This window comes from Puma concolor, chromosome D1 (genome assembly GCF_028749965.1).
Source record: "Puma concolor isolate L17-30 chromosome D1, mPumCon1.1.hap2, whole genome shotgun sequence".
NCBI lineage: Eukaryota > Metazoa > Chordata > Mammalia > Carnivora > Felidae > Puma > Puma concolor.
In genome coordinates, this window is record NC_141676.1 from 99,953,453 (window position 1) to 99,978,292 (window position 24,840).

The window sequence follows — 24,840 nt, forward strand, 5'->3', positions numbered from 1 at the left end:
CCAGATTTAAAAACCTAGAATATCTCACTAAGGTATTTTCTCAAAAGATTAGAAACAGTGGCCTAATGCATTGAACCCAGGAAACCAGAAGAACAAAATAAAGCAAAAGTACTAATAATTAGGAAAATGATGGCGATAACTTGGGTGGGGCATGAGGCTAGCTCTCCTTTAAATAGGACAGTCAGGAAGACATTTTCTGCCAACATCTACAGTTGAAAGTAAATGAATCATATGAACGAATACACAGAGACGTGACTTTGAATGAATACACAGAGACAGGTTTATCAATTATTGACATTTTGGGCCAGATAATTCTTTGCTGTGGGGATGGTCCTGTCCATTGCAGGATGTTTAGCAGCAACTCTGGTCGCTCTCATCCCTGCCAGTAGCCCCTCCCCCTGCCCCAATTGTGACAACCAAAAGTATCTCCAGAAGTGGGCAAGTGTCACTGGGGAGAGGAAGAAGAGGGAATAGCCCCAGGAGCGAACCACTTGTCTAGACAAACAGAGAGTAAATGCAAAGGCCCTGAGGTGGGACAAGACTTGCCAAACAGCCTGCCAAGTGCAGTGCTGGCAGGAAAGATGATGCTAGGTAAGGCAATGAGATGTGGGGCCTACACGCGCAATCCCTTGTAGGAATCTGGGTTTTATTCTGAGAGAAAGGACAAAACATCGAGCCACTGAAGGGTTTTAAAGAGGCGCAGGACGTGACCTGCTCCGTGTTTTTAAAAAGAGCGCTGATTTGGAGAAAGGTCTGCAAGGCGGATTACTTAGTAGAGAGAATTGCATAGTGTTAACAGCCCCGGCTCTTACCTGTTGATGAGCTTCTCTGTGCCTCAGTTTCCTCATTTGTAAAATGGAGATAAGAATAGTACACATACCCTGTCAAAAACACAAGAAATAACAAGCGTTGGCGAGGATATGGAGAAAGAGGACCCCTCTTGCCCTGCTGGTGGGAATGCAAACTGGTGCAGCCACTCTGGAAAACAGTATGGAGGTTCCTGAAAAAAACTAAAAACAGAACTACCCTATGATCCCATAATTCCACCGCTCGGTATTTCCCCAAGAAAATGAAAACACTAATTCAAAAAGATATATGCACCCCTATATTTATTACAGCATTCTTTACAATATTCCAGATATGGAAGCAACCCAAATGTCCAGCCATAGATAAATGGATGAAGAAGAGGATATACAGAATGGAATATTACTCAGCCATTAAAAAAGAATGAACTCAGGGCGCCTGGGTGGCACAGTCGGTTAAGCGTCCGACTTCAGCCAGGTCACGATCTCGCGGTCCGTGAGTTCGAGCCCCGCATCGGGCTCTGGGCTGATGGCTCGGAGCCTGGAGCCTGTTTCCGATTCTGTGTCTCCCTCTCTCATTGCCCCTCCCCCGTTCATGCTCTGTCTCTCTCTGTCCCAAAAATAAATAAAAAACGTTGAAAAAATAAATAAATAAATAAATAAATAAATAAATAAATAAATAAAAAAGAATGAACTCTTGCCATTTGTAACAATATGGATGGAGCTAGGTAGTATTATGCTAAGTGATGTAAGTCCGTCAGAGAAAGACAAATACCATATGATGTAACTCATATGTGGAATTTAAGAAACAAAACAAACGAATAAACAAAGAAAAAAAGACACAGAAAAAACAGACAACAAACTGGTGGTTGCCAGAGGGAAGGCGGGTGGGGGTGGGTGGAATAGAAACAGGGGATTAAGAGCACGCTTACCTTGATGAGCGCTGAGAAATGTATAGAATGGTTGAATGGCTATATTGTTCACCTGAAACTAATATAATACTATATGGTAACTATACTGGAATTGAATAATAGATAATTTTTTAAAAGCAAGTAAAATAATAAGAATAATAGTACACATACCCTGAGGGTGATTTTGAAGATCAAAAGGAACCAGGGTTTGGGGCACCTGGGTGGCTCAGTCGGGTAAGTGTACGACTCTTGGTTTTGGCTCAGGTCACCATCTCACAGTTTGTGAGTTCAAGCCCCACATCAGGCTCCAAGCTGGCAGCACTAAGCCTGCTTGAGATTCTCTCTCTCTCCCTCTCCTTCTCTCTCACTGTCTCAAAATAAATAAATAAACTTTTTTAAAAAAAGGGACTAGGGTTTATAATACACTTAGAATGGTGCCCGGCACATGGCAAGTGCTTTGTAAGTCATTTACTCTTTATTATGACTGCATTAATCCAGATAGAAGGTGATAGGAGCTTTGAGTGATGACAGTAAAAGTATTTCTGGGAAAGGGCTGCAGCTGTAGAGCACCATGGAGTTAAAAGGTTTACTGAAAAGGCAAAAGCTTGGAGAGAAGTGGGCAAAAAAGAGCTCTGTGGGAGGTGGATGGGTGAGGCGAGTGGGCAGGGAGAGAAAGGAAGTAATCACGGACGACTTCGGGGGTTCCAGCTGGGCACTTGTGTAGATGGGGGTCCCCTTTATGCAGTGGGAAAGACTGGGGGTCAATTTAGGACATATTAGATTTGAAACATTCGTGTGGATATTAATAGCTGATCAGTGGGTCAGAGCACAGGGAAGAGTCTGGACTGAAGATATAAGCCTGCTCATCATTTGCAAAAAGAAAACACTGGATGATTTAATTTACTTAGTAATAATATTTCAACGATTGCTTGTAATAGTACAGTTTGTAAATCACCTAAACAGCCACCAAGAGAGGACTGGTTAAATATACCGTAATAGGATCATAAATGAAATAGCATAGAACTGATAAAAGAATAAGTCAATTTTATATATCCTGATACAGAATAATCCACAAGAGACATTGTTCAGTAAAAAATAAATAAATAGGGGCGCCTGGGTGGCGCAGTCGGTTAAGCGTCCGACTTCAGCCAGGTCACGATCTCGCGGTCCGTGAGTTCGAGCCCCGCGTCAGGCTCTGGGCTGATGGCTCGGAGCCTGGAGCCTGTTTCCGATTCTGTGTCTCCCTCTCTCATTGCCCCTCCCCCGTTCATGCTCTGTCTCTCTCTGTCCCAAAAATAAATAAACGTTGAATAAAAAAAAAAAAATACTAATTAAAAAATAAATAAATAAATAAATAAATAAGCAAGGTACACAACAAAAATATATCACAGACTGCATCTGTGTGCAGTTCTATGCCTCACCACAAAGAATAAATTTGCTAACACCATTATTTTCATGGATATTTCTGGAAGGATACACAAGTGCCAGCAATTGTAGCAATGGCTGGAGGGCACTAGTTGGAAATTTACTTTTTACTCCATGTTGTTTAGTATCATTGTATTTAAATTTTTTTCATGTTTCTTATTTTTTTAATTTATATTCTTTATGTATTATGTATCTATGTGTCTATACGATATATGACTATAGGCCATTCATAATCAGAAAGCAATGCACACTAAACTAAAAATTAAATTGGGCCCAAAATTTTAAAGTTGGATCTTTAATAAGTTGGATCTACTGGAAATGCCTTAGCTATAGAACAACACAGAAACTATAATGTTTATTATTTTTGAGAGAGAGAGACAGAGCATGAGCAGGGGAGGGTCAGAGAGAGAGAGAGACAGAATCTGAAGCAGGCTCCAGGCTCTGAGCCGTCAGCACAGAGCCTGACGCAGGACTCAAACTCATGAACTGTGAGATCATGACCTGAGCCAAAGTCAGACACTTAACTGACTGAGCCACCCAGGCACCCCAGAAAGATTTTGTGCTAGGAGTCACCCCCACCCCCAGATCCATCCATTCCCATTCCTCCAATAGCTCCTGGAAGGATGAATGGACAACATCTGCCTGATTCTCACCTAGAGAAGCTGAAACACGTGCTTTCCTACACACCGCACTCTAGAAAAAGAACACCCATCGACATTTTCTGCCTTTCCTCCCTGCCAATGAGCAGCAGAAATGCCTCCAACATAAAGGAAATATTTCAGATTTTTTTCCTTTTCCCCATCTAAGTGTTGAACTTCCCTTCACTTTGGGGTAGCCTGACCCAGAGTAGCTACAGGATGCTGCATTTGTACGCAGCTCTATTGGCTGAAGCCAGCTGGCAAGGGGTGCTGGGTAATTGTCAGCCTCTTCAGAAGGAGTTAGGGATATTACGAGCTTGTAAATGAGGAGACAGCAGCTTGCTTACAAAGCGACTTTGCCCAAGATGGGTCCTGACTTTGAAAAGCTGAGATAGAAGTGGCCTCGGAGAACTGTGGGATCTCTGCCTCCCCTTTTTTGCCAAAAGCCAATAAAAAAATTTTTTAAAAAAAGCTAACTCTGCTCACATTCCACGAGGATGAATCTTGTTTATCCCTAGGCACAGCTGTACCTGCCAAAAAACTGCTAATTCGTTTTCCTTCTACTGGAGAGACTGAGTCAGGACTCGGGAGGGCTATTCTCGCCTCTCAGGCAGACCTTTCTGGCCCTCCCCTGACTCTGTGCAGATGGAGAAGAACTAAAGTTAGCCAAGCCAAAACCCTGAGGTGGAGCCCAAAGCCCAAGCAGCCCCAGAGTCCATGCTCTCAAGCATTTTTGCCAACGGCTGCAGCACAGGAGACATGCATGAGCAAGATTTTTTTTTTTTTTTTGGTAACGTTTCTTATTGAGAGACAGAGGGACAGAGCGTGAGCAGGGGAGGGGCAGAGAGAGGAGGAGACACAGACTCTGAAGCAGGCTCCAGGCTCCAAGCTGTCAACACAGAGCCCGATGCGGGGCTCAAACTCCGCACAGCAAGATCATGACCTGAGCTGAAGTCGGACGCTCAACCGACTGAGCCACCCAGGTGCCCCACGCATGAGCAAGATCTTACCAGCAGGCACATCCTTGCCTCCAGGGGATGCTCTAGCCCCATTCTTTGGAAACCAGCAACTCACCTCTCCACGTGGCTCCGACCACCCTTGAGAGAAGAGGGAGCCACGGCAGTTATACTATCCTCACTTACAAGGTTCCTCTGCTTTACATCTCCAATCTCTTCCCACTCACTCCCCCACCCATCACTACATTAACTAGGTCTTTTATGTTCTATATTCTGATGCTTCGACACCTGGGATGACTTCCCACCCCAGGGTTAGCCAATTCCTAGAGATAATACACCATTCACCCACGAGTGCACCTTTCAACTACAAACAAGCCAATCTAATTTAACCCATCTTGTTTACCAATCTAACTTAGTTGACCAGTCGGATTTGATGGTGTCCACATTCTCAACCATCTCCTTATCAGGTTCTCACACTCCAAGCTACTAGCCTTCATCACAGGGCCAGGTACCAGCCAACTGGAGTCACCCCTGTGCCCCCAGAACCCACTACAATTATTCAAAGTAGTAATGCTAAACCTGTTTATCTTGCCTCACACATTCTTTCCCACGGAAACCCCCTTCTCCCTCCTCTGCCTCCTGATTCCCAGAGTGGCCCCCTGTGGATCGTGCATCCCTCCTCTTTGGATCTGGGGATATAACAAACTGCTTTTCAAGGGCAGTCATTTCCTGATCTGTTAGTCTTTACTTAACACGCTGAGCATTCCCTCACTGAAACGTGCCCATTTCTGTGGTATGGCCCTCTCCTGGCTCTCCTGGCCTTCTGCCACTCCTTCTCACACTCCTTTGTTGCTATTCCTTAAATATCAGTGCTCCTTCAGATCCTGTCTCAGGTTCTGTTTTCTTTTAGGCCTGCAACCCTCCCTGGGTGCCCATTACCACCTGTTTGCCAACACCTGTCGGATATCCACCCTCTACTCAGACCTCACTCCTCAACCCCAACTTGGACCTCTCCACATGTGTATCCCACGGGTACCTCAAGCTCAACTTGTCCGACACGAAATTCATGATCTTTTGCCCCAAAACTTCCTTGTCTCTTCCATCCTTCAGAAGAGACGCACCAGAAACCTGGGAGTTCTTGCAACCCTCACAAAACATACCCAGGGAATGCCTATGTATTATGAGTTCTCCAAACTGAATCTCCCTCACCTGTCCTATTCTCCTCCATCCCCTCTTTCAAGCTCTCAGCCCCCTCAGCTAAGCTCCTCTGCTCCCTCCCAGTTGCCCTACACCCACTACTGTGCACCTTTCCAATCCCACACCATTGCCCTGACTTCCATTCACCTCTCCAAAGTGCAAGTCTCGGGGCGCCTGGGTGGCTCGGTCGGTTAAGTGTCCGACTTTGGCTCAGGGCATGATCTTGTGGTTTGTGAGTTCGAGCCCCGCGTCGGGCTCTGTGCTGACAGCTCGGAGCCTGGAGCCTCCTTTGGATTCTGTCTCCCTCTCTCTATATCCCTCCCCGACCAGTGCTCTGTCTCTCTGTCTCATAAATAAATACATACATACATACATACATACATAAATGTAAAAAACAAAGTGCAAGTCTCATCACACTTCCACTCTGCTTTAGAGATTTCCATGGTTCTCCACTGCTTATTGGATAAAATCTAACATCTTTAGCCTTGCAGATCCAGTCTCTTGTGATCTGGCTCCTTTTCCTTCCCCAACCACATCTCAGGTACCACCCCTCCTCCCATTCCATGCTTGAGCCACACAGAACTTCAGAATATGCAGTTCCCCAGACACACTTCCTTCCTCCATGACTTTGCTTCTGAGAATCCCTCTGTGGAGAGTGCCTTTCTTCTTCTTTCCAGAAAAACAACCACTGCTTTCTCCCGAACTCTCCTTGGAATCCCTCCTTTTTTTTCCCTTGTAGGCAGCACCTATAATACTTGATTGTTCTTATTTTTTATACTCATTCAAAAATATGTACTGAATAATTAAAATGTCAATAATCAAAAATAAAGAATCTTAAAAGCAGCAGGAGAAAAGCCCCTAGTTACATATAAAGGAAATCCCATAAAGCTATCAGCTTATTTCTCAGCAGAAACTTTACAGGCCCGAAGAGAGTGGCAGGATATATTCAAAGTGCTGAAAGGAAAAAACCTACAACCAAGAATACTCCACCTGTCAAGATTATCATTCAGTGTTGAAGGAGAAAGAGTGTCCCAGACAAACAAAAACTTAAAAAGATCACCCCACCAAACCACCCTTAAAAGAAATGTTAAAACGGGACACCTAGGTGGCTCAGTCAGTTAAGCATCCGACTTCGACTCAGGTCATGATGTGGCGGTCCATGAGTTTGAGCCCTGAGTTGGGCTCTGTGCTGACAGCTCGGAGCCTGGAGCCTGTTTCAGATTCTGTGTCTCCCTCTCTCTCTGACCCTCCCCCGTTCATGCTCTGTTTCTCTCTGTCTCAAAGATAAATAAACATTGGGGCGCCTGGGTGGCTCGGTCAGTTAAGCGTCTCACTCCGGCTCAGGTCATGATCTCACGGTCTGTGAGTTCGAGCCCCGCATCAGGCTCTGTGCTGACAGCTCAGAGCCTGGAGCCTGTTTCAGATTCTGTGTCTCCCTCTCTCTCTGCCCCTCCCCTGTTCACGCTCTGTCTCTGTCTGTCTCAAAAATAAATAAACGTTAAAAAAAATTGTTTAAAAATAAATAAACAAATAAATAAATAAATAAACAAACATTAAAAAAAAAGAAATGTTAAAAGGACTTCTTTAAGGAGAAGAAAAAAGGCCATAACTAAAAGAAAATTATGAAAGGAAAAAAATTCACCAACAAAAGTAAGCATACAGTAAAGGTAGTAGATCAATCACCTATAAAGCTGGTACAAAGGTTAAAAGACAAAAGTAGTGAAATAAATTATATCTACAATAATTAAAGGTACATAAAAATAAAAAGATATAAAATATGATGTCATATACATTGATACATCGAGTAAAAATGCAATGCTTTGAGAATGTATTTGAACTTAAATGATTGTCAATTTAAAATAGACTGCTATATACACAGGATATTATATACAAACCTCATGGTAACCACAAGCCAAAAACCTATAAAAGATACACAAAAAAACAGAGATAGAAATCTAAGCATAACACTAAAGAAACTCATCAAATCAGAATGGAGGAGAGCAAGAGAGAGAAGAGGTACAGAGAATTACAAACACACACACACACACACACACACACACACACACACACACACAGAAAACAACTAACATAATGGCAATAAGTACATACCTATCAACAATTACTTTAAATACAAATGGACTAAATGTTCCAATCAAAAGACACAGGGTGACTGAATGGATTTAAAACAATAAGAGTCGTCTGTATGCTGCCTATAAGAGACTCACTTCAGGCCTTAAGATACATGTAGAGTGAAAGTGAAGGGATGAGAAAAAGATATTCCATGTAAATGAAAGTGAAAAAAGAAAGCTGGGGTAGCAACATTTATGTTAGGCAAAACAGACCTTAAAACAAAAACTGTAGGGGCACCTGAGTGGCTCAGTCGGTTGAGCATCTGACTTCAACTCAGGTTATGATCTCACAGTTCACGAGTTCAAACCCTGTGTCAGGCTCTGTGCTGTCAGCTCAGCAAAAGCAGTTCTAAGTGGGAAGTTTACAGTGATATGGGTCTATCTCAAGAAATAAGAAAAATCTCAAATAAACAATCTAACCTTACACCTAAAGGAACTATAAAATGAACAACAAACAAAGTCCAAGGTTAGCAGAAGGAAGGAAATAATAAAGATCAGAGTAGAAATAAATAAAATAGAGACCAAAAAAAAAAATCAATGAAACTAAGAGCTGGATTTTTAAAAAGATAAACAAAATGGACTAACCTTTAACCAAACTCATCAAAAGAGAGAGAGAACTCAAATAAATAAAATCAGAAATGAAAGATAAATTTCAACTGACACCACATAAAAATACAAAGGACTATAAGAAACTACTATGAAAAGTTATACACCATCAAATTGGAAACCCAGAAGAAACAGATAAATTCCTAGAAACTGTCTCCCAAGACTGAATCAGGAAAAAAGAGAAATTCCAAATTTCTATGAGCCCAGCATTACCTTAATACCAAAATCAAAGACAAGAAAGAAAGAAAGAAAGAAAGAAAGAAAGAAAGAAAGAAAGAAAGAAAGAAAGAAAGAAAGAAAGAAGGAAAAGAAAAAGAAGAAAAGAGGCCAATATTCCTGATGAACACACAGATGCAAAAATCCTTAACAAAATATTAGCAAACTGAATTCAACATTAAAAGGATGATTCACCACAATCATGTGGAACTTATTCCAGGGATTCAAGGATGGTTCAATAACCATACTCAATCAACATGATATACCCTATGAAGAAAATGAAGAATAAAAATCATATGATCATCTCAATAGATACAGAAAGAGCATTTAAAAAAAGTCAATATTCATTCATGATAAAAACTCTCAACAAAGTGGGTATAAAAGGAACATACCTCGGGGCACCTGGGTGGCTCAGTCGGTTAAGTGTATGACTTCGGCTCAGGTCATGATCTCATGGTTCATGAGTTCAATCTCCACATCAGGCTCTGTGCTGACAGCTCAGAGTCTGGAGCCTGCTTCAGATTATGCGTCTCCCTCTCTCTCTACCTCTCCCCCGCTCACGCACACGACCCCCCCAAAAATAAACAAACATTAAAAAAATTTTTTTTAAAGAAGGAACATACCTCAACTTAATAAAGGCCATGTATGACAAAATCACAGCTAACATCATACTCAGTGGTGAAAAGCTGAAAGCTTTTTCTCTAAGATCAAGAACAAGACAAGGACTTTGACTATTTGTATTCATAGTATTGGAAGTCCTAGCAATCAGACAAGAAAAAGAAATAAAAGGCTTCCAAATTAGTAAGGAAGAAGTAAAACTGTCACTATTTGCAGACTGATACTGTATATAGAAAACCCTGAAGGCGCCACCAAAAAACAACAACAAAAAAAAATCTGTTAGCACTAATAAACAAGTTCAGTAAAGCTGCAGGATACAAAATTAACATACAGCAATCTGTTGTGTCTCTACACACTAATAATGAACTAGCAGAAACAGAAATTAAGAAAACAACCCCATTTACAATTGCATCACAAAGAATAAATTATCTAGGAATAAACTTCACCGAGGAGGTGATAGACCTATACTTCTGAAAACTGTAAAATACTGATGAAAGAAATTGAAGATGACACAAATAAATGGAAATATATACCCTGTTCAGGAATTGAAAGAATTAATATTGTGAAAATGTTCATACGACCCAAAGCAATTTACAGATTCAACGTGATCTCTATCAGCGTTCGCTTCGGCAGCAACATATGCTAAAACTGGAACAATACAGAGAAAATTAGCATGGTCCCTGTGCAAGAATGACGTGCAATGCAATGCCTATCAAAACACCAGCAGTATTTTTCACAGAACTAGAACAAAAAACTCCTAAAATTTGTACAGAACCACAAAAGACCCTTGACTGGCCAAAGCAATATTGAGGAAGAAAGAACAAAGCTGGAGACATCACAATCTCACATTTTGAACTTTACTACAAAGCTTTAGAAACCAAAACAGTACAGTACTGGCAGAAAAACAGATCCATGAAAATGAAACGGCAACCTACTGAACGGGAGACATATTTGCAAATGATATATCTAATAAGGAGTTAATATCTAAAACATATAAAGAATTCATACAACTCACCTCCAAAAACAAACAAAAACAATGTTATTTAAAAAATGGGCAGAGGGGCACCTGGGTGGCTCAGTCGATTAAGCATCTGACTTGGGCTCAGGTCATGATCTCCCAGTTTGTGAGTTCAAGCCCCGCATCGGGCTCTGTGCTGACAGCTCCAAGCCTGGAGCCTGCTCCGGATTCTGTGTCTCCCTCTCTCTCTGCGCCTCCCCTGCTCACTCGCGCTCTCTCTCTCTCTCTCAAAAATAAATAGACATTAAATTTTTTTTAATAAATAAAAAATGGGCAGAGAACCTGAACATTTTTCCAAAGAAGATACATGATGGCCAAAAGACATACGAAAAAGATGTTCAACATCACTAACCATCAGGGAAGTGCAAATCAAAACCACAATGAGATCACCCCACACCAATCAGCATGGCTAGAATCAAAAAGACGAGAAATAACAAGTGTTGGTGAGCATGTGGAGAAAAGGGAAGCCTTGCGTGCTGTTGGTGGAAATGTAAATTGGTGCAGCCACTATGGGAAATAGTATAGGGGATTCCTCAAAAACAGAACTACCATATGATCCAGCAATGCCATTTCTGGGTATTCACCCAAAGAAAACGAAAACACTAACGTGAAAAAATATATGTACCCCTCTGCTTAATGCAGCTTTACAATAGCCAAGATCTGGAAGCAATCTGTGTGCTCATTGATAGACCCTTGGATGACGATGCGGCACATATTCACAATGGAACATTACTCAGCCACAAAACAGAATAAAACATGGATGGCATTATGCTAAGTGAAATGAGTCAGACAGAGAAAGACAAATGTATGATTTCATCTACATGTGGAATCTAAAAAAACAAACAAACAAAAAAACCAGAAACAGACTTAAAAATACAGAGAACAAATTGGTGGCTGCCAGAGGAGAGGGGGGTAAGGAAATGGGCAAAATAAGTGAAGGGGATTAAGAGATACAAACTTCCAATTGTAAGATAAATAAGTCACATGGATGAAAAGTACAGCATAGGGAATATAGTCAACAATATGGTTAATACCTTCATATGGTGACAGAGGGTAACTACACTTACTATGGTGAGCATTTTTTACTGTGATTGTCGGATCACTGTCATACACCTGAAATTAGTATTATACTCTACGTTAACTAACGAATTTAAATAAAAACTTAAAAAATATATATTGTTTGGGGGCGCCTGGGTGGCTCAGTCGGGTAAGCGTCTGACTTCAGCTCGGGTCATGATCTTCACAGTTCGTGAGTTCAAGCCCCGCGTCGGGCTCTGTGCTGACAGCTCAGAGCCTGGAGCTTGCCTCGGATTCTGTGTCTCCCTCTCTCTCTGCCCCTCCCTGACTTGTGCTCTGTCTCTGTCTCTCAAAAATAAATTTAGAAAACATGACCAAAAAACATATATTGTATGTCAACTATACTTCAAATACATACATACATATATACATACATACATACAATTGAGAAGCGACTTTGTGCTGGGACCTGGAGGTCCCAAAGATATAGCAGTAAACAAGACAGACACTGACCCTGACCTCAAGGCAGTGTCTATCATACCACCTTGTTTCCCAAGGTGTCCTCCCCAACACTGCTCTGAACATAGTAAAAGAGTAAAAAACCACCTGGCCAGGAGAGGGTCTACGTGGCCCTCTGTTCATCCCCTATTCTATCCCTAGAGTAATTTTTCTAAAGAATGCATCTATCTGTACCCTTCTGTAGACCACTGTTGACTCCCCATCACCCATGCCCAAAGAGACAAGGGCTTCCTCGGCTGGCTCTTCCCCATTTCTCCAATGTTCCCTCTCAACGTGCACTGTCTCAGACAACCCCAAACTGCCTGCATTTTCGCATACCCACTTTGCTTTGCTTTGTCTCTATGCCTTTGCTCGTACCATCCCCTCTGTCATAATGCCCTTCCTTCTCTTCATCTGGTTCATTTGTTATCTATTGCTGTATATCAAACCACTCAGACTAGTAACTAAAGGCAACCACTATTCTGTGAATCATCAGTTTGGTTACAGATCAGCTGGAACAGTGCGTAGATATGCTCCAAACTGAGTTGGCTGGGCTCACCCATGCACTATGGTCAGCTGACAGGTGCACTGGGGCTGGATGCTCCAAGAGGAACTCACACAGTGTCTAGTCATTGGGTGAGGCTGCCAGCTGGAGCATCTCAATTCAGGTTTCTCCCCTTGGCTAGTCTGGGCTCCTCATGTGGCAGTTGGGTTCTCCAAGAAGCAAGCCCTAATGAGCAAGCACTTAGGAAGTCTCTGCCTGCATCACATTTGCTGAAGTTCCATTGACCAAAGCATGTCATATAGCTGAGCCCAGAATCAATGTGGAAGAGGTGTGACTCACTGGGGGGACATTAACAGAGCAACCTACCAGTCTGCCCTCTACCCCTACCAATGCACAGCCTTCCCACATGTGAGATATACTCATCCTTCCCAAAACACCCAAAATAGTATTCAATCATGACACCAGGCTCAAGGTCTATGATCTCACAATATGAAGCAAGTCTGGATGTAGCTGAGCCTCCTGGGGTACAACTCCTCAGGTGTGGCTCCTCTTGATTCACAGACCTGTGAATTAGTAAGACAAGACATCTGCCCTCCATGTGCCCAACATACAACTGTGAATCAGGCATAGAATAGCCTCAATAGACATTCCCATTAAAAGAGAAATGGGAGGCACATAGCAATCACTGATTCAAAGCAATTCTGAAATCCAGCCAGGTTCTGTTATCAGGACCCCCCTCCTTTGGAAGCAGGGATGTTACTTGAATAAAGTCCAGTTCTCCTTGGCTTCTAGTTACACCCGCTAGGCTCCTGGATCTACCCTCTGAGAGGATTTTCTTTTCCATAAGAAAAGTCCCTTGTGACTATTGGCCAGCTTACTGCCCATAGAAAGTTGGGGGCCCAAAGGCCTCCTTTCCCTTTTTTAACTATTTCCGTTCATGTTAGCCCAAACTAATAGAGTTTCTTCCAAAACAGTACTCTTCAAAACTTTATGGATTTTCTATGAGTATTATTGGGTTCACTTCTTGCACCAAAAGCCACATACATAGTTACTTTCAAGAAGACTCTACTTCAGCTATGGAACAACATCTTTAATATTCTTAGAAACCCTTTTGTTTAACTGAGAAGGCCTACTAGACACCACCTTAAATCCTCGGGGTGTTAACAGAGGTTCTACAATCATACCCTTGATTTCATCTTTACCTTTAGGCCAATTCTTACTTTGGGAATCTGTCGCCTGCTGGAGAGACTGAAAATGAGAACTACTTTTCTTTTCCAACCCAGCAAACTGGACAGATCCTTATTTAGCTGATCGCTCCCTTATAACACCTGACATGCCAGCTGGAAGCACCTGGATGGCACTTTTAACATTCCATCTCCATATCTCTTAAGCCAAACCCACAAATTCATTAGGCACACTTTCTGCCAGTGGCCACAGCACTAAATAACACTGGTCACCCTTGGTCCAAGCGGTTTCCAGCTCCCTTGCCAGTACATTCACAATTCTTATTGCCTGTCCTTCAAGCCTTCACCCATCTCCCTGTTCCAAATGCCATCTGTTCAGTGTTTTAAGGCAGCATCACACTTCTAGGCACCCATATATGTATCACATGTCTATCATTACATAACAAACCACCTAAAACAATAGCTTAAAACAACCACTATTTTGTTAAACTCATGAATTCCGTGGTTAGGGATTCAGACTTGTCTCTGTCCCACAACATCTGGGGCCTCTACTTGAAAATGTGAGCAGCTAGGTGGACAACTCAAACAGCTTTGGGGCTGAGATTATCTGGACGCTTCTTTATTTATATGTCTGGAGTCTGGGCTGAAATGACTCTGAAAGCTAAATTCACCTGGGACTGCCAACCAAAGTGTCTACACAATGCCTCCCCATGTGACAAGGGCTTCCTTACAGCATGGCCTCAGGATACTCAGACATTTTATACCGGGGCCCTAAAAGTGAGTATTCTAGCAAACAAAGTAAAAGCTATAAGGTCTTTCAAGATGTAAATTCAAAAGTCTTTTAGCATCACTTCTGCCATATTCTATTGGCTGAAGCAGTTACATCCCCATTAAGATTCAAGAGGGGGAGACACAGACTTTATTTCTTGATGAAGCAATATCAGAATTTGTATCCAGGTTTTAGAACCAGCTTAGTAGGCTTATCTGGGATGCTTTATTTCTGTTCTATGTGGCATCAGTAGGAATTACACATGCTTTTGTGATCGCACATGCTTTTATGACCATGTGGCAGTCAACTGGGGGCTACTGAGGCACCTCAGTTCTCCACACGGCTAGCTCCAACTTCCTCACATGGCAACTGAATTCCAAGAAGGCAAGTCTTAACATACAAGCACTTACCAAGCTTCTGTTTGCATCTCATCTGCTGATGGCCCATTGGCCAAAACAAGGCACATGGCCAAGCCCAGAACAAATGTGGAAGGGAATCACACAAAGGGCATGGGTACCAGGACGCATGATTCACTGGAGACTGTTAATGTAACAAGCCACCACACCTGGGCAACTCCCATTCACCCTTAAAGACTCAATTCATGTTTCTCCTCCAAGAAAGCCTCTCTGACAGACTGGGTGGTCACTTGCCCCTCCTTTGGGGTCCCACAATACTCTGTACACATCTCTACCTTTGCCTTTACCCTACTGTTTTCTAATTATCTCTATACCATTTCTGTCTCCCCCATTGGACAGCCCTTTGAAGGCAGAGATTGTGCTCTGTTGATCTTTGTAATTCCAGGGTCTAGCCCCATGCCTAGAACACTGTGCCCAGAATAATGTTATTTAATCATACATCCATGAATAAAAGTCTTTTTTTTTTATTTTTTTGATGTTTATTCATTTTTGAAAGACAGAGAGAGACACGGTGCGAGCAAGGGAGGGGCAGATAGAGAGGGAGACACAGAAGCCGAAGCAGGCTCCAGGCTCCGAGCTGTCAGCCCAGAGTCCGACACGGGGCTCGAACCCACAAATCGTGAGATCATGACCTGAGCTGAAGTCAGACTCAACCGACTGAGCCACCCAGGTGCCCCAAAGATTTTTAAATAAATGTTGAAAATTATATCTCCATGGTGCTTTGTCCTCTTGCCCTCTTCCCTGTGTTCTAAGAGTTAACTTTCATTTTTTGTCATACTCTCCAACCAAACATGAACTTCAGAAAGTGACCTCACTTGGAGAGTTCACCTCAACTAGAGATTGGGAGAGGCCGCTCAGAGTAGAGCACTTGATTCCAAGATGTTTGAATTTCGGAGAACAGTCATGTTTCCAAAGAAATTTGCAGATCAACACAAAGTTACCAAATTTCCCTTCTTGCCTTTGGGCATTCAAAACACACATGCCACCTACCGCCATCACTTCAAAGAAGCAGAAAGGCATAACCTTAGAAGGAAAGCGTAGGCCTTCCCAAGGAAGGGCAAGTATGTGTGATAAGACCTTAAGTAGCCCCAAATTGGGACTCAACAGTATGTGCTGTCTTGACATCTGATAAAATTTGGACCATCTAGCCACAAGTCCTTCTTCCAGCTTGGCTCCTGCTAAGAAGTTCCCCTAGCCAATCGACCCTCTTTATCATGGGGACTAGGCATGGTTCCTGACTGTCCCCAAGCAGCGGGCTTCAGTTCCATGCCAGCCCACAGAATTAGTCAACAAGCCAACCAAATCCTCCGGCTGGAAACGGGCATCCCACCGTTTAGCCAACAAAGCCTGCCTCCCACTGCTCCTGGCTGTTCACTCCGCTGTGCAACTCCTGTGTGCAGGGTCCTCCTCTGGGCTGTGAGCATACATGACCAATAACCTACTGTCGATCTCACCTGTCTGGTGTCAGGTGCCATGCGTTCAGCCATGTCTGGAACCCAAGGGTGAAAATCCCTCCCTCATCAACACGGTGAGGAGGCGGTGATCAGAACAAGGTGGCAACCTGATGGCTATGTTTAGAGCATCCCACACTGTCCTCGTTTTTCTTATTTCACCATGGACCAGAGAAATCAGTCTAGTAGAAGTCTGAAGTCCCACCCCAGGGCCAGTGGAGACCACTGTATGTGGAGTCAGGAGATCTAGGATACAACTAGTCCTGGTAGTGCTCCAAAGTATTTGTCGGTCCTTTGACAAATCATTATCCTCTTGGACCTGTTTCCAGCTATAAAATGATAGAACAGCTTCTGTCACCTGTGTGATTCTATAAACCCGATCTGACGAAATCGGTGAAGAAGAAGAGTGAATGGCTGGGAGTCCTATGGTCACCCTAAAGAAATATGCATTTTTAGAGGAGTTTTCACCCCGTGTGTCTCTAGCTAGAGCAACTGGAGATGATGTGAAAGTCAGTTCTAAGGAACCAATAGGGCAGCCACAGGCTGTCAGGAAATCTTGCTTTGGGTGGATTCCTCTAAACCCTTCCTGCTTTCAGCACCCTGATCCTGTCCCATTAGCAAATAAGAGGACCTCTTTTTTTCTTTTTAAGTTTATTTATTTTATAATCTTTTTTAAATGTTTATTTTGAGAGAGAAACCACACACATGTGAGTGGGGGAGGGACACAGAGAGAGAGACAGAGAGAGAATCTCAAGCAGGCTCTGCATTGCCAGTGCAGAGCCCAACGCGGGGCTCGATCCCATGAACCATGAGATCGTGACCTGAGTCGGATGCTTAAACAACTGAACCACCCAGGTACCCAGCAAGTGGGAGTTTTTACATCTCCCCTTCACCATCTGGTCCCATCCCTGCCCCCAGATTATCTCATTTGAACCATCAATTCCAATCAGCCAGAGATCTTGCTTTAGCAAACACACAACTGCCATACCCTCTGGAGTCCACACTCCCCTCCCCTTCCCGAGGTAAAGTGCTTGGGGACCCAGAAAGGAGGCCAGGTCCTCATAACCTCATCAAAATAGCACAGCAAAGCTTTCCATCCAACAACGCTCAGAGACTCGGCCACAGCGTGGGGAAGAGCATCCAGGGTCTCGTCCAGCCAGAGCCCTGATAGCTTCTGTAGTTAAAATGCCTCTGGGTATCCCCATGTTCTGCCAAAAAAGGAACAGTCTCCAGTCCCACCTGTGTGTGTGTGTGTGTGTGTGTGTGTGTATGAGAGAGAGAGAGAAAGAGAGAGAAGAGGGATAGGCCCCAGCCTAAAGCAACTGTGCTCTGATAGGAAAGGTCCCTGGACTGAGAATCAGAAAGCTGTTAGGCAAAAAAAGAACACAATGCAGGGAGTGACAGGGAGGAGGCCAGCCTTTCTGGCATGTAGCAGGAAGATAAATGGACAAGATGAAATGGTGGTGAAGGCTGACAGCCAGGACACCCAGGCCCTTAAAAATTATCCTACAGACAATGAGAAGCCAGACTGCCTGATCTATGGAAGAGGGATGATCTTATTAGGCCAGTGTTCTGCAGTTCCCAGACCCTGGGGAGCCTGTGAAAAGTGCAGACACAGGCAGCAGGAATACTGGACTAGGGAGACCCCAGGTGGGCAGGGACGACTGCATTTTTCATAAAATGCCCCCAGAGCTTCTGCTATTTACCACAGTGAATTACCCCTACACTGGACCATCCTCAAAGCTCCTTGCAGTTGGAAGGTTCCATCATTCTCAGTACTAGGAGGCCACCTAACCTCCCAGGGAGGGAGAGGGAAGTAAATCTCCCACTTGCTAGCCCAGGGATGACTTCCAACAGTGCTACTGCAGTAATGGAAACTGCAGTTAAGGTGCCAGGGCTGACTGCTATGAAGAAATAGGAGAAGGGGCAGGCAGATGGCCGGGAGGCAGGGCCAGCCTACTGGATGTCCCAACCAGAATTCACAAAAAGGCCATGAAGATGCAAATCAAACAAATAAACCTTCATTCAAAGAAATTCACCTCACCTGTGGGTGGGAGCGACAAGTCATTGGCACTGGCCACCAAAAAAGAAAAAAAGAAAAAAAGATCCAAGGGCTTCTGGTGACTTGAAATTGATTGAGCTAGGGTGGATGCCCCAGGGAATCAAAAGCCTAGTTTCCTCCATTCCTTTCTAGCGGTCCTGTCTTCTCCCCTTCCCCCACAGTTCCACATTGTCCCGTCCCACTGGGCTGAGACACAGCAGCTGAGTGGCTCAGCACTGAGGACCGAGGGTTCCACACACAGCTCAGGTGGGCTGGTCAGCTCTCCCACTCCACGAAATAGGACTGGGAGTGGGATGGGACGAACCCCACATACCGTTGTGAGGTCAGCACAGCCAGGGATGTCATGTGCCCGGCACAATGTCTGGCAGAAACCAGTACTCCTGCCCTTGTCTGAAGACCAAGCAAGCAGTTACTCACTACGCAGGGGGCGGTGGGGGGGAGGGGTGCCTAGGATCAGGAGGACTATATGAAATCGAGAAGAACCTTCTGGCTATCTGCCCTGGGAGGTGCCAGTCCAGGAGTAGAGGGAGACTGAATGCCCCAGAGCAGAAAGCCCCCGAAAGGGTTAGGTGTTCTAGGATGGAGGAGGGAGTGGGGCAGGGCTCAGGATCAGGAAGGACCGGCAGGACGCAGTGCCTGCCTTGCTTCTGAAGAGCTGCTCCAATGTGGAAAAACACCCCGCCATCTTCCTTTGGAGAAAGCCTGGAATATTCCAACTCCAAAACTTCTCACTGGAGGCTCCAGGGAGATGGGCTCCAGCCGAAAAGGAAAGGAGGAGGCAGGAGGAGGCGTGGGCACTGACCAAAGGGGCGGGTGGCTGCCCTGCCGCCTCCACCCCTTACCCCTTGGTTTTCCCACAGGCTTCTGAAGCCTCGGCCGGTCGGAAGAAAGGGTTAAAGCCTTAAAAGGGGAGCAATCATTTCGGGGTTCTGGGCAGCGCCTAGTGTTCCTTGCGCTGCCCCACCCGGATCCCCGGGGTCCTGAACCCTCTTGTCCCTGGCCTGGCCTGCCGGCCACAGGGTGAGGTCCCCCTTCTGCGGCAGACGGCCACTCTCCCACATCTATACCAGGCTACCTCCTCCGCCCTCTGCCATCCTTCCTCGCTCCCCCCCACTCCCCACTCGGGCTCTGATTGGCCGAGTCCCGGGCCCTCCCCGCTCCTCCACTCCCACCCCGGGTGAAAACTGCGGGGCGCCGGCAGAGTGCTGCAACTGGAGGCGGCGGTGCGTCCGGGGGAGGCTGCAGCAGCAGAGGACGGGAGCCCAGGTGGGAGCAGGAGCCAGGGCGGCGCCCGGGGCGCTGGGAGAGGCCCTCCCGACCCGAGGCTTCGGGAAAAGGTTCGGGGGCGCCCCGGCAGGGAGCTCCGCGGTGCTCGGGGAGGGGTCGGCTTCCCAGGCAGCGGAGAGCGGGACGCAACTGCTCGCTGCAGGCCAGGGGCCGGGCCGCACCCCGCCTTCTGCGGTAGGAGCTCCCGGGCTCTCGCCCGCTGAAGGGACGGCTGTCTGGGGCTGGGGCGCAGGAGGAGAACCTGGAGGAAGGGCGCCAAGGACAGCCAGCCTTGGGTTCTGCTCTCCACACAGACGTCCCCAAACCGAGCTCGCCAAGGCGTGGGGTGGGGGCGGTGAAATTGCGGCGAGAGGACGGATGACCGCCGGCTGGAGGGAATCTCTGCCCTGCGACCTCGCGGAGGGCTGGGTGCGGGGCGTCAAAGGACCGGGGAACCGCAGTGCTGCGGGCGGGGACTGGAAGGCGGGCGGACGGGGGGGGGGGGGGGGGGGGGGGGAGGGGAGAACTGAGAAAGGGTGAGAGAGGGAAGGGGGGACCTCAATTGGGAGAGGAGCCGAGTGAAATTCAGAAACGGAATGAGGATGGGGCTAGTCAAACGGCGGCTGGAGAGGGTGGGAGCGCAGAACTTCTCTGGGCTCTGGGCTGCAGGGACACAGAGCAAGGGAAATGAAAACATCTGTGCCTCCCCTACCGCTCGGTAACCACCCCCCTCTGGCTCTCCAGCCCTCCTCCAGCCCCAGCTCCATTTCTTCCCCGCTCTAGCCCTCTAGCCGAGGCTTCCCCTTTCCCTCCTAGATCTCAAGCTCACACCCCCCCTCCGTAACTCAAATGTCTTGAGTCAAAGCCAGATGCCGACCCCCTTTCTTCCCCAAGGGCACCTCTCAGTTACAAGTCCGAAGGGGTAAGGACTGCAGGTTCAGGCTTCGCGGGACCTCAGCCTCCCCCAGCCTCAGGGCTGAGCGCCAGGGACCCTGGGATTCGACTGACGGTGCACCTGGGCACAGGCACCAGGGCAGTCGTACCACCCCCCCCCCCATCCCCCGGCGCAGGCCACTCCCGTGGCCTCTCCCCGGTGAGCCCTGATGCGGACAGGCCAAGCTATCTGCCCCGTGTGGACGCCGGGATATTGGTCCAGAGTAGGCTTCGGAAAAAGACAAGGCACAGAGCCCAGGCAGGGAGTCTACTGTAGCAGGGCTCAAGAGACATGCCCAGAGGGCTGGACATTTTGGAAACATCCTGCAATCAGAGAACATATGCAATCAGAGAGCACAGTCGCTTTCCCTCACAGACATTCGGGAACACCGTTAGCTGTGTGCCAGGGACAGTCCTATCTGGAAGCACGTTAGCCACACAGTCCTTTCAGAGGAAGGAAATTAATGTTTGTGGGTCACTTACTATGGAGCAGTCCTCAGTGCCAAAGGTTTATCATTTTTCCTAAACCCATCACCACGCTGTAGGTATCTAAAGCTGATTCTTTCATTCGTTCGGTATCTTTTGAGCATCTGTTATATGCCAGGAACTGTTTGGGCACTGGGGATTTTCTCCTGAACAAGAAACAGAAAGCCCCTGAATGGGGAGTTTTTGTGGGATGGGTAGAGTGTTAGTGCCGCAAAATAAAAAGAGTTCTGGGGGTTGCACCACAATGCGAGTGAACTTAACACTGCTGAACTGGACACTTAAAAATGATTAAGGTGGTAAATGTTGTGATACGTCTACTTTGCCTTCCCGAAGGGAAAAGGAGACGGTAAAAGTCACTCACTCAAAGAGTTCAGCAGACACACACCATTATAGGGTGTGTCCACCCTCCCCCTCGCTTTCCTGGAGGGGGGAAAGCACCTAGTGGCAGTGTCACATTCACTAGTAAGTGGGAGGGGACAACCATGGAGAGCAGCTTCCATGGCTGCCGGGGCCATCATGGCAGAGGCCCTCCAGCCCGAGCAGCAAGTGTGGGCACACCTACCCCACCTCTTGGCTGATACCCATCCTATCCCCCCCCCACCAGATCGAGGACTGAGCTCTCTGCACCATGAACCCCACCATCGGCATCGCTGTTTTGCTGACAGGTACTGGGCAAGGGGCAGGGCTGGGATTGGGATTCAAAGCACGCTGGCTTCCTTCCCTTCAGAGGAGCGAGCTTCTTCCTGCCAACCTCAGAGGGAGGAGGTGACAAAGGGAGAGAGGGCTCTTTTTCATCCCTAAATCAGCTGAGCAGCCTAGCTGATCTTCTGCCTGCTTGAGGTGGCTTTCGGAAAAGCAGTCTACTGAGTCTGCCCCACACTGAGGTGGAATCTCCAAATGGAAACCAGGAACCTACATCAGCTCCCCAAGATCTCCTGCCCCTGGAACACCCAGGACTAAAGATGATGAGGGAGGGGGGCTGAATCTGCAACGGGGAGGTTGAACTGGCCCTCGGGGACCTCTGGGGTGGGGAAGGGTGCCCAAAGAACAGACCCTTGTGCCCTCCCTGGCCAGGCCATTCTCTACTGTTAATGTGGGTGGGAGGCCCCCGGCTCTGCAGGGCCCCCCAACTTGGATGTGGGCACTGCCGGTGCCAGTCTTGCAGGTAGCCCGTGGGCAGAAGGTGACCAGCCTGACAGCCTGCCTGGTGGACCAGAGCCTCCGTCTGGACTGCCGCCACGAGAACTCCACCACCTCCCCCATCCAGTATGAGTTCAGCATAACCCGTGAGAAGAAGAAGCACGTGATCTTTGGCACTATGGGGGTGCCTGAGCACTCATACCGCTCCCGAACCAACTTCACCAGCAAGTACAACATCAAGGTCCTCTACTTATCCGGCTTCACCACCAAGGACGAGGGGATGTACACATGTGAACTCCAGCTCTCTGGCCAGTCTACCACCAGCTCCAGCAAGAATGTCTCTGTGCTCAGAGGTGAGGCGAGCTCCCAACAAGTCCAAGTGAGCTGGGAGAGGGAGGCTAGGGAGGAAAGGGTTGGCTAGGACAGCAAGGCAGTCCCCCTTGACTGGGCCGAAGAGGAGAGGGGCCCCAGAAACCTCTCTCCCCCTTCCCCCAACTGCTGCCTGGTGCCCTGGGGAACCACTGCCCTCTGTGTGAATAGGGAGAAAGGCTGAGGGAACGGTGAGACAGGCAGAGTGGTGGAGCGGACACTTCCACCATGACTGGGCAAATCACTTGGCCTCCCCAGCCCTCCTCTTCCCCACCTAGAAAACACCCATAGTTTTCTTTTGATGATGCTTAATAAAGATCTGATACGATGTTTGTCCAAGAGCTCAGGAACCTGCAAATGGGAAAGACAGGTGGTTCTAGTCGAGCAGACAGGCCCTGGTTCCGGCTAAGACATCCTGACACCAGCCTCCCCAAGGGAACGTGCCCTTCTCAGGGCTTGTGCCTGCCTGAATCCTGGTGCCTCTTCTTTCCTGCCCTACCCCTCCTCCCTCTTCTCTCCCCACAGACAAACTGGTCAAGTGTGAGGGCATAAGCCTGCTGGCCCAGAACACCTCGTGGCTCTTGCTGCTTCTGCTCTCCCTGCCTCTCCTCCAGGCCATGGACTTCATCTCCCTGTGACTGGCTGGGCAGGAAGCCACAAGGCCCAGTCCAGAGACCCTACTTCTCGGAGTTGGCTGACCCCCTACCCTCAATCCCTCACACACCCTGGGGAGAAATGGGGACCCTACCCCTCACAAGGAATCCCAGTGCCGCATGCCATCGTCTACCCATTCCCCAGCCCCACTGCCGCTCACACCCTCTCCGCACGCCACTGGCTATCTTTTTTTTTTTTTTTTTTAACTCTTTGTTCCAGAGTTGCTTCTGTCTGGTTTATCCTTCCTTTTCTTTAGGAGTTTGTGAAAAGGGAAGCCAGGGTTGGGAATGTGATGGAGAGTGAGGGCATGGGAGGGGTAGAAGGATGGAGGGATGCCAGTCCCTGGGAGAGGGGGGGGATCATCCTTGCCCACCAGGACCAGAGGCCCAGGAGAGACCTGGATGAGGAGGAGGATGGGATGCATCTGGGCCTAGCACATCCCCCAGCAGGCAGGGATGGTGCCTGAAGAGCCCGGATGTGAGGGCACCACCAAGCATCTGGGGCCCCTCACAAGAGGAGAGAAGGAACATCTCCAGGAGCAGCCTCTGCCACAGCAAGAAGCCGTCCACATACGGGAAGCAGTTCCACATAGGGAACTGCCGAGGTTCCCTAGGGGCCTCAGGCCTGGTGCGGCCCCGTGAAAAAGCAGATTCTGCCTGGGAGCAATCTACTGGCGGGTTGGAGAGGGGGTAGAAGAGAGGGTCCATCAGCCCTCTCTGCCTGATGAAACTAAAACTGAGAGCCTGCTGTCCCTCACCACCTCAAGCAGCCGTTGAGAGGGTGGCAGAGGACAAGCCTCCTCCCAGCCTGGCCCAAGCTCCTAAGAGCTTCCAGAACTCTGGCCCGCAGGCAGTAAGTCAGGCCAGGTAGAGTCCCAGAGCAGAGCAGACTTTGGCCCGCGTTTGGGAGGCTCTTCCTTCCCTCCCCCGACAGCGCCAACCCCTTCTGGCCGGTGGCCAAGCCTTGAGACGGCCCTCTGCCCCACAGGCCTGTCCTCTCGGGGACCTGGGGGGCAAGGGCGTCTGAGGCAGCCCATGGAGTGAGACCCGTGAGCGGGACATGCCTCGAGAGATGGCTTTTCCCAACACCCAGCTCCCCAGCCGGCAGCTGTGCCCCGTCCTGTGACTGTGTGTAGTGCCACCACAGCTTATGGTATCTCATTGAGGAAAAAGAAAAGTGTACAATAAAACCAAGCCTCTGGAATCTGTCTTCTAGCCTTTCTCTGCTTTGCTCCCTCCATCTCTCCCCAAGCCCGCTCCCCTGAGAGTCAATGAGTAGAATGCGAACATCAGTGGCCATCCTCGTGCTGGGAGCTACAACAGGATCACGAGGTGGTTCCGGGTTCCCCCAGAGAGCCTTCCCGGCTTTGCCCCGGGAAATTTGGGGGAAGGCGGTGGTGACCATCCAGGGGCTTATTCGTTTCGTATTCCCCACGGTGGAGGCTGATTCTAAGCCTTTACTTAAGGGCCCGGGATCTAAATTCATGCCCCCGGCTCCCACTCTTCCTGACACCTCCCGTCGACGCCTGTGCCTTGCCAGTGGCCCCGTGCAGTGACCGTGCCAAAAGGTGGCA

General features: G+C 47.5%; 1 protein-coding gene, 1 long non-coding RNA gene and 1 other non-coding gene across 5 annotated transcripts in view; 2 read left to right on the forward strand and 1 right to left on the reverse strand.

Moving 5' to 3' along the window:
• LOC147576927 (uncharacterized) overlaps positions 1–24,840 on the reverse strand; it is a 253,624-nt gene that overhangs the window by 198,189 nt on the left and 30,595 nt on the right. Inside the window, exon 3 of the long non-coding RNA XR_015241302.1 lies at positions 813–881. This is a non-coding gene — a long non-coding RNA (uncharacterized LOC147576927). The remainder of the gene's footprint in view (positions 1–812; positions 882–24,840) is intronic.
• Positions 10,119–10,224, forward strand: LOC112866195 (U6 spliceosomal RNA). Its single transcript, XR_015241491.1, has one exon. It is a non-coding gene; the product is annotated as a U6 spliceosomal RNA (small nuclear RNA).
• Positions 19,548–24,470, forward strand: THY1 (Thy-1 cell surface antigen). Of its 3 annotated transcripts, none has more exons than XM_025929117.2 (4): positions 19,548–19,685; positions 21,709–21,769; positions 22,262–22,597; positions 23,139–24,470. In XM_025929117.2, the coding sequence occupies exons 2-4, from the start codon at positions 21,733–21,735 to the stop codon at positions 23,249–23,251; spliced, it is 486 nt and encodes a 161-aa protein (XP_025784902.1). In that variant the 5' UTR covers positions 19,548–19,685; positions 21,709–21,732; the 3' UTR covers positions 23,252–24,470. The 3 variants fall into 3 exon arrangements, with proteins under 3 accessions (XP_025784902.1, XP_086534989.1, XP_086534990.1); XM_086678863.1 differs by having other exon boundaries at positions 19,667–19,756; XM_086678864.1 differs by lacking the exon at positions 19,548–19,685 and adding an exon at positions 19,858–19,880.

Excerpts from the sequence above, each read along its gene's own strand:
- THY1 (XM_025929117.2), top strand. The coding sequence starts at position 21,733 with ATGAACCCCACCATCGGCATCGCTGTTTTGCTGACAG. Across the intron at positions 21,770-22,261 it reads CATCGCTGTTTTGCTGACAG|TCTTGCAGGTAGCCCGTGGG; the intron begins GTACTGGGCAAG and ends TGCCGGTGCCAG. Across the intron at positions 22,598-23,138 it reads GAATGTCTCTGTGCTCAGAG|ACAAACTGGTCAAGTGTGAG; the intron begins GTGAGGCGAGCT and ends CTCTCCCCACAG.